The following is a 13,059-nucleotide window of genomic DNA, read 5'->3' on the forward strand; positions in this document are numbered from 1 at the left end:
ATAAAAGACTACAAAAATTTATGGTTAAACTTGAATAGTTATCGTTTCATGTGGAATGAGTGTCGATCCTGAAAATGTTCAAACAGACTACAAAAATTTATGAAGTTATTGACAAAATATTATCAACAAAAATAAATTCGTTAATAAATTTAAATTATCAATGGATGTATAACTGACAGGAAAATTAGTTAGTAAATTCATTGATAATGCGAATTATACTTATCAATGAAAAAATTTGTTGATAAATCTGTAGATAATTTTCGACAAACAAAATCCTTTAATAAATCTCTCAGTAACTAATGATAAATAAAATTCATCGATAATTATTAAAAAAAAAATTTGTCTTATGAATTTTTTTAGTAAAACGAGTTCTCGTCCACTTTTTCTCTTCGCGAGTCACATTATTTTTTTTTTCTCTCTTGCATGGAGCCTTCAATTTCTTTTCTCTCGTGTGACACCTTTATTTTCTTTTCTCTCGCATTCTTATTTAGAACTGTTTATGGAACACTCTGAATTTGCAATGTTTTTGTGTTTTCGGAATTCAAATTTCACACTTGTACTGCAATATCAATAGTATTTAATGATAACATTCAATATCAATCTTGAAGTAATTGTTTAAAAAAAAATATTACTCTACAGTATTACAACCAACTAAGTAGCGATGTCTAAGGTGATTTCTTTATACTATATGGACCAATGAGGTTAACTACGAAATCTAAGCAGTTCTCCATATTGTTAAACTTTTTTTGGCAACAAAAATTGTATATAAATTTATAATATTGTTTATCAGAAGTAATTAAAATATATTTATTGTTTAACTAATTAAAAAAATTAGAAACCATACTAGTACACAATTAAATGTAAATAAAAGAATTCGCGTACATATCTATCTATTTTATTGAATGAAACCATCATACTATACTTTCCCATTATATGTGTGGAGTTATTTTCTTGTCAGAACTATTGGGAAAATGCTTCACCATACTCTATTTTAAAATTGTTTTTGGAAGATAAAAAGCTTTTATATAATAGAATTCCAATACTTTTATATGATAGGAAACAGTTAAATCTTGAAAAAGATGCATATTTTTAATTAATAAAAGTTTAAGCACAATGGGTAAGGAACAATAACAAATTTAATACCTAGATAAAAGATATTGGTATAATTTAATTTATTTACTAGAAACAACAAATATACTAAAACTTCCGTCATTAACTTAAAACTATATTTTTTATTTATAATTAACTATTAAAAATGTTTCAAAATTGGTGCATTAAACCAAGTTCAGCCAGTGTTTTGAAAAATTATAAATTTAAAAAATTTAAAATTATTTACTTATTAATATTTACATATTAATATGACTTACTTTTCAATTATATATTTATAATAATTTACTTATAATTATTTATTAATATACTTATAATTATTTATTATAATAATGATTTGTTAATAGAATGCTTTAAAGAACTGTTTTATTTTTAATTTAATTGAGTTAAAGTGTGCTCCTTATTTTTAAAATTTAGTTAATTTTTTAATTATACATTAAAATAATATATTAAAATTAGGATAAAAGTTTTAGTTGGATAGTTACTTTTTCAAGTTTTAAATATTATAACGTTTTTAATTATTTCACAATCAATAATACAGAAGCATTTAGCTTCAAGCATTTTGATTATAAAAACCAACAGTTCTATTGAAAATACTTCCTCAACAAAATATTATGAGAGACATAATCTCATATGCCTCTGTAAGAGAACAATTGTCTATACATGTTAGTGTAGCTGGGTGTTTCTTTTTGTTTGTCTTTCCTTTAGTATTTTAATAACATGACTTTTTTTATCAAATTAACCTAATCTTCACCTAAGTAAAGTCTGTTATATATTATTTGTTCTGTTCAGTATTTAATATAAACTCAAGTTTTAATTTTTTATCGTTGTAGGAATTCAAATTATATATTTCTAGTCTGCGTTATCAATAATATTCAATAATAACGGTTCTATTTCAATTAAGAAATAGTAATTATAAAATGAAAAATATTACTCACCTTGACAGTATTTAACCAAAAGTCATGATGTTTGATAAAATTATATGGATTAATTAGGTTAACTATGAATTCTAATCGTCCATTTAAACAATTTTTAGTAACATTATTTATGAATATACATGTTTAATAAAATCATATAAATATTTTATAATTCAACAAATTAAAAAGAAAAGTGGGGAGCATAATTACAGAATTAAATGTAATCAGAATATAAAGATTTCGTCCATATCTATATTATAATATCAGATGAAACTCCATCATATATAATTACTGATATTATTCCTGTGATATCTGCTGCTATTTTCAAGCATTAATTCTCTCTATTTTGGAGCTAACAGGTGAGGAAAAAGAAAAAGTCAACTGAATTTAATAATTTAATAATATTTAGTTTAATTTTGATTGAGATATTTGATTTTGATCGAGATAAAGAAGATAAGTAATTACGATCTTCCATTTATATAGGATCATTATTATTTTTTATTTTATGATAGAGTTAAATTAAGTAGATTTTATTTTATATTAATTGATATTTTATTATGTGATTTTGTTATTTGTACTTGTAGTTACCCAGGTTCAAAGAAAATCAATTAGAAATTTCAATTATTTGTGTGGATATGTTTTTTTAACAGTTTAGGCACTTTGAAGCATGACCGATTTGATTAGTAGTCTGCCAGACGAAATAATTTGTTATATTCTTTATTTTCTTCCATCCCAACAAGTTGTTGCCCAAGTTGGTTAGAGCAAGCATCAGTAAATTCTTGCTTCCATTGGAAATATTTAAGGAAGTTGAAGTATTGAAATTCGATTGGATAATACCTGTGAGATTTGTTTGTTATTACTTTCCATTTCGAAGGGGAAAATGAGGGTTTTCTGATGTTTTGATATCATTTGTTTTTCTTGCAGATATTTCAACCAAACCTGTACCCGAATTTTGACTTTCACAATTTAGTTCAACTTCAATTGAATGTGGTTCTGGATTGGCTTCTGGTCTTGAAAGTGCTCAATCATTGTCCCAAGCTTCAAACTCTTGTCATTGACATTTCTAAGGTTTAATGATTAAGTTTTTCAAGTGTGGATTTTCTTCTTATATTTTCTTCAAACATTAGTATTGAATGTGGATTTTCTTCTTAGATTTTCATTCGTATATTTTGTTCTTATATTTTCTTCAAGCATTAGCATTAAACCAAGTTCAACCAGTATTTTAAAAAATTATAAATTTTGAAAATTTAAAATTATTTATTTATTAATATTTACATATTAATATGACTTACTTTTCAATTATATATTTATAATAATTTACTTATAATGATTTATTAATATACTTATAATTATTTATTATAATAATGATTTGTTAATAGAATGCTTTAGAAGTGTTTTATTTTTAATTTAATTGAGTCAAAGTCTGTTTTTAATTTTTAGGATTTAGTTAATTTTTTAATTATGCATTGGATCAGTAGACTAAAATTATGATAAAAGTTTTAGTAGTAATTTAATTTGATTTTAACAGAAGTAAAATAAGAATAAGTAATTATGATTTTTCGGTTATTTAGAATCATTATTATTTTATTTTATAACAGAAGAAATAAATTTAGTAGATTTTATTTTAAGTTAATTGATATTTTATTTTCTGTTACGTGTGCTTAGTTTTGCACCTATTTAAAGGGATCAAGGTTGAATGAATATAAATCACAATTATTTATGTGGATGACTTTTTTTAACAGTTTTGGTACTTTGAAGCATGGCAGATCTGATAAGTAGTCTCCATGACGAAATAATTTGTTATATTCTTTCTTTTCTCAAATCCCGTGAAGCTGTTGCAACCAGTGTTCTTTCCAAGCGCTGGAATCTTCTGTGGCGTTCAGTCCCCTCTTTGGATTTCGACACTGACGAATATTTTTCCCTTCTCAAATGCAAAAAGGATATCCATACGTTTTATAGCTTGGTGTGTTCTTTCTTGGCTGCTCGCAGAGATCAACCCTTCTATAGATTTCGTCTCAGATGTTACTTTTCCGTGTATATTTTTAAAAGTATCAGGACTCGGATTCAGAATGCAGTGAGTGAAAGTGATAGAGTTCAAATCCTCGACCTCAAGTGTGATCCGGTCATTGTCATTCCATCTGTGGTGTTTAGCTTTAGAACTCTTGTAACTCTCAAGTTGGTCCACATAACAGTGGAAGATATTTCCTTTGTTGATTTGCCCTTGCTTAAGATCTTGCATCTAAATTATATTAATTCCCCAATAGAAATTGATCTTTCACAGCTTCTTTCTGGGTGTCCTAATCTTGAGGACTTGAAAGTCATAGAAGTGAGACATTTGGCTTGTGAAAATAAAGGAAAGTTTATCAGATTGCCCAAGTTGGTTAGAGCAAGCATCGGAAAATTCTTACTTCCATTGGAAATATTTAAGGAAGTTGAAGTATTGAAATTCCATTGGGTGAAATTCCATTGGGTAATACCTGTGAGATTTGTTTGTTATTACTTTCCATTTCGAAGGGGAAAATGAGGGTTTTCTGATGTTTTGATATCATTTCGTTTTTCTTGCAGATATTTCAACCACACCTGGACTTGAATTTTGACTTTCACAATTTAGTTCAACTTCAATTGAAGGTGGAACTGGATTGGCTTCTGGTCTTGAAAGTGCTCGATCATTGTCCCAAGCTTCAAAGTCTTGTCATTGACATTTCTAAGGTTTAATGATTAAGTTTTTCAAGTGTGGATTTTCTTCTTATATTTTCTTCAAGCATTAGTATTTATCCAATTTTTATGTCTTGTTATCAGAAATATGGTCGTTGTTATGAAGAAGATGTTTGGCCATACCCACAAACTGTTCCTACATGCATTTCATCACACCTTAAAACCTGCCGTCTAATATATTACAGGGGTTCTAAAGATGAGTTTCACTTTGCAAGATATATATTGGAGAATGCAAAATATCTACGGACCATGAAATTCCACACTCTTGAGGAAGAAATTAATGATATGAAAAGAGAATTATCTTCCTGCATGAAGATATCAGATACTTGTACCCTTTCATTTTCATTTTTTTAATTAAGGATTGTGTTTTTTAGAGTGCAATTAGTCTACTTTTCTTCTTCAGCTAATGAAAGTTTGCCTCAATTTGTTGGATTTTTGCAGAATTGTTCATGAAAATTTGTTGCTGTTTTTGGAATTCAAACTTCACGTTTGGAATATGTAATGATCTTTGTTAAATGCACACCTATTATTGTAAATTTAACATTATTTATGAGACATATTAAAACTAAAAAAAGTAGTAAAAACAATATAAAAGCATGAATAAAAATGATTTGATATCTGAAATAGGTAGAGTCGCAAATGAGAATGCTAGTGTTATATTGATAAAAACACCTTAATATGTCTCAAGCTTCAAAGTCTTGTCATTTGCATTTCTAAGGTTTAATGATTAAGTTTTTCAAGTGTGGATTTTCTTGTTATATTTTCTTCAAGCATTAGTATTAATCCAATTTTTATGTTTGTTTGTTATTAGATCTTTCTTCCATTAGTTTTAGCAGGCTATGAAGAAGTTGCTTGGCCTTACCCACAAACTGTTTCTGGATGCATTTCATCACACCTTAAAACCTGTTGTCTTAAATTTTACAGTGGTTTTATAGATGAGTTTCAATTTGCAAGATATATATTGGAGAATGCAAAGTATCTACGGACCATGAAAATCTGCACTATTGAGGAAAAAAATGATATGAAAAGAGAATTATCCTCATGCATGAAGATATCAGATACTTGTACCCTTTGGTTTGAATAATTAAGGTTTGTTTTTTTCTATTTGTATTTCTGTTGGTAACTGCAAGTATTTGGACATGTTTGTTAAATCAGTCTACTTTTCTTCACCTAATGAAAGGTTGCCAAAATTTCTCTGTTTTGTCCAGAATTGTTTATGAAAACTTATTGCTGTTTTTGGAATTCAAACTTCACGTTTGTAATATGTAATGATCTTTGTTAAATGCACACCTATTATTGTAAATTTGTAATTTTATAACTAAAATTATTTCTGATTATTATCATTGAACAAAATGGATGGAATAAATAGGAAACGGGGAGGAATACTTATTTTCACATAGACGAATGTTTAATAGCTATGTTTATGATTGAAAAATTCTACTTCCATTTAAACATGCTAATAGGACACAATATTTGAAAGGATGCATCTCAAAAGAATTAAGACTTTAACTGATAATAATAAAAGAATATTTTTTAATTTTCAAAATATCAATTTGTTTTTGTTGTTTGGGGACTAAGTTATCAAAGGTCTTCACAATTTGTCTTCTTGTCTATCTGTCGTCCGGTATCACTTCTACAATTTGCCTCTTCTTTCAACTACTGTCTGGTCTCACGTCCAACTCCTCTGTTGGCGATTTCGATGAAACAGTAATAAATGTGCAGTGAATGCAACCTATCTACCACTCACCTCTGATATGTATTTATAGGTTTTTGCTATGGGCTTGGAATTAGTGAAAGTTAATCATGGCCCAACTCCAACCCAATAGTTCTAATCCCGATATACCTTAATTCTTTACCTTAACCACCTGGCTTATAGGTCGTCCGGTCCTGAACGGTCGGTCGGTTGATAGCGTGTGAAGTGAATTTCTACGTGAGCGGCCGCCCTCCCATGCGATTAAGGGTGAGATGGAAGAAACACTGGTGGTTGGTTGAGTCTCGGGATTGCTGTCTGACCGGTCGGTCCATATGGTACACCGACCGGTTCATACGGTACACAACTATTGAAAATAAAACTTTAATTAAAGTATTTGTATCACAAAATTATTTTCATGGGAGTAAAAATGACAAAGATGTCTTAAAAATAATGTGACATTAAAACTAAAAAAAAGTTATAAAAGTATGAAACTAAATAGCAAACTTTGACATACATACATATTATTGTCGGCTATGAGCGAGAGACACTAATAGCGTTGTTTACATCAACGCTAAATGTAATATTAAAATTAATATTAAGAATGAATAGAGTGCAGAAACGGAAGCTAAATACAAACATAAATTGTGTATTGCGTCACGAAAGCAGACGTTACATCCATGACTAATAAAATTAGTTAATAGCTGAAATAGGTAGAGTCCCAAATTCGGATGCTAGTCTTATATTATTTAAATATTGAAAATAATATAATATATAATGACTTTGCAGTATGCATTTGTTCTTCATTTAACATGCTTTATCTATACCTGACCCGAGACTATATGAAATGATTTTTTTTTTTGGCTGTAAGTACTTATAGCAATCTTTTATATTTCATAGTAATTATTTTAAAAGAAATATTACTCACTCTAACCGTATTACCTACTAATTAATGATATTTTGAGATAATCTTTTAGATTATATGGACTAATGAGGTTAACTACGAATTCTTAAATTTTTTTGGCAACAAAAATTGTATATAAATATACAATAACACTTATAAAAAATAGGTACAAATATGTTTATTGTTCAACTAATTAAAAAAATCAGAGAGCATACTAGTAAATATAAGGATTCGCGTCCATATGTATTTTACTGAATGAAACCATCATAATTACTACTACTTTTCCATGATATCTGGTGTTATTTTCTTCCCACAATTGGGAAAATGCTTCACAGTACTCTATTTTAAAATTGTTTTTGGAAGATCAAATGCTTTTCTATCATTAACATTGAAATCTTGAAAAAGATTTATATTTATGATACATTTATGACTATGCCCATGGACCAATAGCAATGTTTAGTAAAAAATGGAAGGGGAAGGAGTATTTATTTTGATTGAATAATGATCTATAACAATGTTTAATAAGTGAAGAGTGATACTACCATTACATAACATGTTTTAAGTGGGTTAGGATCAGGATTAAAGTGGGTTTAACCTACTACAAAAAACTTTGAAAAATATAAACTATTTAGGTCATGTCAATTTTTATTTATTTTTCTTAAATTATGATCATTTAACAGACTTTGCTTACCATTTTCTTGAACATCAATAATTATTACGATATGTTTTAGGATTTAACAGGGAACCATCAATTATACTTTTGACATTCATATAATTTGGATTATTATTATTTTATTAATCATTAAATTTCATTCAAATCTTAACAAACCATAACAATATAAAAATAGAAAATATCCATATCTAACGGATTATATCTTAATGCAATACGAGAATAATTTTGTGAGATGGATTAGTTTTCAAATCAATACTCGTATAATTATATCTAACGGAAATATTACCTGATAGAAGTTCTAGTTATAATTTTATTTAATTATTATTACTTATGAATTAATTTCAAGCATACAAAGATAATAATATAGACAGGGAACCATCAATTATACTTTTGATATTCATATAATTTGGATTATTATTTTATTAATCATTAAATTTCATTCAAATCTTAACAAACCATAAAAATATAAAAATAGAAAATATCCATATCTAACGAATTATATCTTAATGCAATACGAGAATAATTTTGTGAGATGGATTAGATATCAAATAAATACTCGTATAATTATATCTAACAGAAATATTACCTGGTAAAGTTCTAGTTATATTATTTAATTATTATTACTTATGAATTAATTTCAAGAGAATAATATAGACAGGTATATATATATATATATATATATATATATATATAATAATAATAATAATTTTAATTTTTAAACATAAATATATTAAGCACTAATAACAATAAATAAGATAAAATTATGTACTTTTTTTTCTATTTTACTCTTACAAAAATCATTTCTTAAATTGACCTAATGGGCAAGGAAAAAGAAGAAATCAAGTAGGATTGAAAGAAGAAGTTCGGTATAAGGTGAATAAAGGATAGAAAATTTAAGTTTATGGAAAATTTTATTTAAATTTTATTTTATTAGTTTCAGTCTATTAATATTTAATTTGATTTTGATATAAATAGAATATGAATAGGTATTTATAATTTTTTATTTATTTTATTAATATAAGATAAAGATAAATTAAGTATATTTTATTTTAAGATAATTAATATTTTATTTTCAGTTTTTATTATTGGTGTTAAATTCTATTTGTACTTATTTAAGGGTTCAATCATTTGTCGTTTTTTTAACAGTTTAGGCACTTTGAAGCATGGCTGATTTGATAAGTAGTCTCCCAGACGAAATAATTTGTTATATTCTTTCTTTTCTTCCATCCCAACAAGTTGTTGCAACCACTGTTCTCTCCAAGCGCTGGAATCTTCTCTGGCGTTCTGTTCCCTCTTTCGATTTCAATACCTTTAAGGAATATTTTTGGCTTCTCAAATTCGAAAAAACTCTGAATACGTTTTATAGCTCGGTGTACTCTTTCTTGGTTTGTCGTGGAGATCAACTCTTGTATAGATTTCGCCTTAGATGTTTCTCTTCCTTTGATATTACTGAAAGTATCAAGACACGGATTCAGACTGCTCTGAGTGGAAGTTGTAGAGTTCAAATCATCGACCTCTATTATCCTTGGGAGGACTTTGTCATTCCATCTGTGGTATTTAGCTTTAAAACTCTTGTAGTTCTCAAGTTGAATTTCATAACAGTGGAAGATATGTCCTTTGTTGATTTGCCTTTGCTTAAGATCTTGCATCTAGAAGATATTATTTCCCCAATAGAAATTGATCTGCTTCTTTCTGGGTGTCCAAATCTTGAGGACTTAGAAGTCAGTGGTTTGAATTGTAAAACTAAAGGAAAGTTTATCAGATTGCCCAAGTTGGTTAGAGTCAGCACTGATGAACCTTTACTTCCATTGGAAATATTTAAGGATGTTGAAGTTTCGAAATTCGATTATGTAATGCCTGTGAGATTTATTACTTTCCATTTCGAAGGGGAAAATGAGGGTTTTCTGATGTTTTGATATCATTTCGTTTTTCTTGCAGATATTTCAACCAAACCTGGACCTGAATTTTGACTTTCACAATTTAGTTCAACTTCAATTGAAGGTGGAACTGGATTGGCTTCTGGTCTTGAACGTGCTCAATCATTGTCCCAAGCTTCAAAGTCTTGTCATTGACATTTATAAGGTTTAATGATTAAGTTTTTCAAATGTGGATTTTCTTGTTATATTTTCTTCAAGCATTAGTATTAATCCAGTTTTTATGTTCCTTGTTATCAGTCCGATGTTCGTATTTGTCAGACCTTCAATTTACCAGGTTATGAAGAAGATGTTTGGCCATACCCACAAACTGTTCCTGCATGCATTTCATCACACCTTAAAACCTGCAGTCTTATATATTACAGTGGTTCTAAAGATGAGTTTCATTTTGCAAGATATATATTGGAGAATGCAAAATATCTACGGACCATGAGAATACGCTTTGATCCTGGAAATGGAAATGATATTATGGAAAGAGAATTATCTTCCTGCATGAAGAGATCAGATACTTGTACCCTTTCATTTGAATAATTAAGGATTGTGTTTTTTATTTATCTTTTTGTTGGTAACTGCACCTATTTAAACATGTTTGCATTGTTTATGAAAATTTGTTAGCTGTTTTTGGAATTCAAACTTTAATGCATACCTATTATTGTAAATTTGTAATTTCATAACTAATATTATTTATGATTTTTATTATTGAATAAGGCACCCACATGGTACAACCTATAGGCCTTTTCTCTACTTTTTTTTGTTTCAACATTTGCTCCTTTATAAGCTTTGTTACATAAGCCAAACACATGTTATTAGCTAAAGTTCTTACGAAATTCATGACAAATCGAATGTTGAAATAGATTAATCCGAACTAAAGGTTGAAATGGATTGAAGGTCTAGATCTAGTCAAATTATTTAAAGGTTGGTTCAATCTAATGCTTTGGTTTTTATACTTATTGTTAGTATATATATATATATATATATATATATATACATATATATATATATATATATATATATATATATATGTCTAATAATATATTCTAAAGAATTAATATTTTATTATATTTAAATATTTTTGGAAATTAAACTCCAACATTCTTAACTATTAAAAGTACTAAATATTCGTGTAATTGATTTATTATTTCAAATTATTAAATAAAACTAATTTATTATAGTACAATACAATATTTAATATTCAAAATAACCACTTTTTAAAAAATTAAAAATAATTGCAAATCTAACACTTAATTTTATATAACTAATATGGAAATAGCATTACAAATTTATTTTACTAAATAATGATAAAAATGATTTAGTTTGTTGTCAATTTTAATACAATTATATCTTGTATTGCACACACCAACTATTAGAAAATTATATATAATTAGTAGTATCAAAATAAGTCCAATGAAAAATAAAGAAAGATAATAACATATTAAATTGATTTAATTTTTGCACTGCTTTTACAGTTCTTAATAAAGAATCACTGTTTTAGACTTCTAAAATATAACTTGTATAGTAGGATAGTGAACCGAGCAAATATCAACAAATACTCAAACGATCGCTTTGCTTAACGATCGGTTTGGAAATTATCACAACCACTCACAAGTGAACGATCAGGTAAAACCAACTCAATTCGCGAACGATCGTCAACCACCTAGACCAAACGATCGCCATATCACCATATATAATACTAACGACACGATCGGTTACATTATACGCTCGTCCATGTAACCTTTAACAACGATCATCCACCAACTAAACAGAACGACCAGCAAGGGTCAAATACAAGACAAATGCCAGGTCGACCCAGTCAAATTACCGTCAACAGACGATCGATTATGTTCATTCAAGCTTGATCAGTTAATCCAAATAAACCAAGGAAGAAGCTGTCAAAAATATATAACCATGATAGTGCAAGTTACGGAACTAACTAACTAAGTAACAAAGACGATGACCACGATCAAGTGACTGGATTATCCAACTAACCAGATTTTTAGGTAAACGATTCATCTTACTTCTAGGTTAATTACGAAAAATCTAAAGGAAAGATGTACGTTTTTGATAATTCAGAAGAGAGAGAAAATATTGATTTTATTACTGAACCAAAAGATTCTATCATTCTTTTTTTCTGACTTGAGCGTCGGAGTGCCTTCGCAGGTACCCACTCCATCCTCCCCGAAGAGCCATGTACAAGAAGAAGATATAAGGATAATTGCAGTATGAGAAGATTAAGACATCGTTCATCAGGTTTGCATTTCGGTCCCAACGACTATATACTAAAACATAACTCAGTCTGTTTTTAATTATTTAATAAATAACTATTAAAAAAAAACCAAAATAAAAGTATTCAGATTAGTTATTAGTAATTAGGATTTAATGACATCAGTTTTCTAAGCAGAATATGGGAAATACAACCCTAGCTTATTCTTTTAACGTCCAACGTTTAAGTTCCCATGGCATGCAAAAAAAAAGTCTTCTCGAAGGATTTGATACATCGGCGGTGAGTTACTCCTATAAGGAGTTGAAGCAGCTAAGCCCAGTTCAGTCTGGATATTTCCAAGCATGGTTTATAGGATCAGGAGATCACTTAATATGATGTTGTTTAAAACAAGATTACTTATTCTTAATTTTTGTCTTTTAATGTAATTATTTTTATTAAATATGGTTGCATAACTTTGCCATTTAAAAATAACAAATAAATTCTTTTTAATGAAAATAAATAGCTCTATTTAAAATAATGGATTTTTTGTTATATTTAGTTTTTTAGTTTAAAAACATTTAGAATTACAGTATTTTCTTTAGGTTTTTCTAAAATAAAAAGATATATTTATTATATAATGGTTTAATTCTTTTATTTTTCAATTTATTATTTTAATATATTTATTTTTTTTATTTTTAAATCAATTTTGTTTTATTTAATATTTTTAATTATTCAAACAAAATCGAGGTTCACATACTATAAAATATTATGTATAATGACATTCATAAATTACTATGGAAAATACTTGTTTTTTATACACTCATGTAAATAAATTAACTATTTAAACCATTGATAATAAAACTAATTTATCAGAACATAATATGTGACATCCCAAAATATATAGCAATGTATATATGTA

General features: G+C 27.5%; 2 protein-coding genes and 1 long non-coding RNA gene across 3 annotated transcripts; all 3 read left to right on the forward strand.

Annotated features, from left to right (window-relative positions):
* The first annotated feature begins 3,783 nt into the window (after positions 1–3,783).
* LOC128193502 (F-box/LRR-repeat protein At4g14103-like) lies at positions 3,784–4,339 on the forward strand. Its single transcript, XM_052867097.1, has 2 exons — positions 3,784–4,199; positions 4,306–4,339. The coding sequence occupies exons 1-2, from the start codon at positions 3,784–3,786 to the stop codon at positions 4,337–4,339; spliced, it is 450 nt and encodes a 149-aa protein (XP_052723057.1).
* Positions 4,340–4,369: 30 nt separating this feature from the next.
* Positions 4,370–5,008, forward strand: LOC108344594 (uncharacterized). The gene is made up of 3 exons (XR_008244976.1): positions 4,370–4,494; positions 4,590–4,733; positions 4,824–5,008. It is a non-coding gene; the product is annotated as an uncharacterized LOC108344594 (long non-coding RNA).
* Positions 5,009–9,169: 4,161 nt separating this feature from the next.
* Positions 9,170–10,471, forward strand: LOC108344595 (F-box protein At4g09920). Its single transcript, XM_017583026.1, has 3 exons — positions 9,170–9,865; positions 9,945–10,088; positions 10,181–10,471. The coding sequence occupies exons 1-3, from the start codon at positions 9,170–9,172 to the stop codon at positions 10,469–10,471; spliced, it is 1,131 nt and encodes a 376-aa protein (XP_017438515.1).
* Positions 10,472–13,059: the final 2,588 nt, after the last annotated feature.

This window comes from Vigna angularis, chromosome 8 (assembly GCF_016808095.1).
Source record: "Vigna angularis cultivar LongXiaoDou No.4 chromosome 8, ASM1680809v1, whole genome shotgun sequence".
In the NCBI taxonomy this organism is placed as follows: Eukaryota; Viridiplantae; Streptophyta; class Magnoliopsida; order Fabales; family Fabaceae; genus Vigna; species Vigna angularis.

Coding starts and splice junctions, on each gene's coding strand:
- LOC128193502 (XM_052867097.1), top strand. CDS start 3,784: ATGGCAGATCTGATAAGTAGTCTCCATGACGAAATAATTTGTTATATT. Junction 4,200..4,305: donor AGAACTCTTGTAACTCTCAA/GTTGGTCCACAT, acceptor GATCTTTCACAG/CTTCTTTCTGGGTGTCCTAA.
- LOC108344595 (XM_017583026.1), top strand. CDS start 9,170: ATGGCTGATTTGATAAGTAGTCTCCCAGACGAAATAATTTGTTATATT. Junction 9,866..9,944: donor AATTCGATTATGTAATGCCT/GTGAGATTTATT, acceptor TTTTTCTTGCAG/ATATTTCAACCAAACCTGGA. Junction 10,089..10,180: donor TTGTCATTGACATTTATAAG/GTTTAATGATTA, acceptor CCTTGTTATCAG/TCCGATGTTCGTATTTGTCA.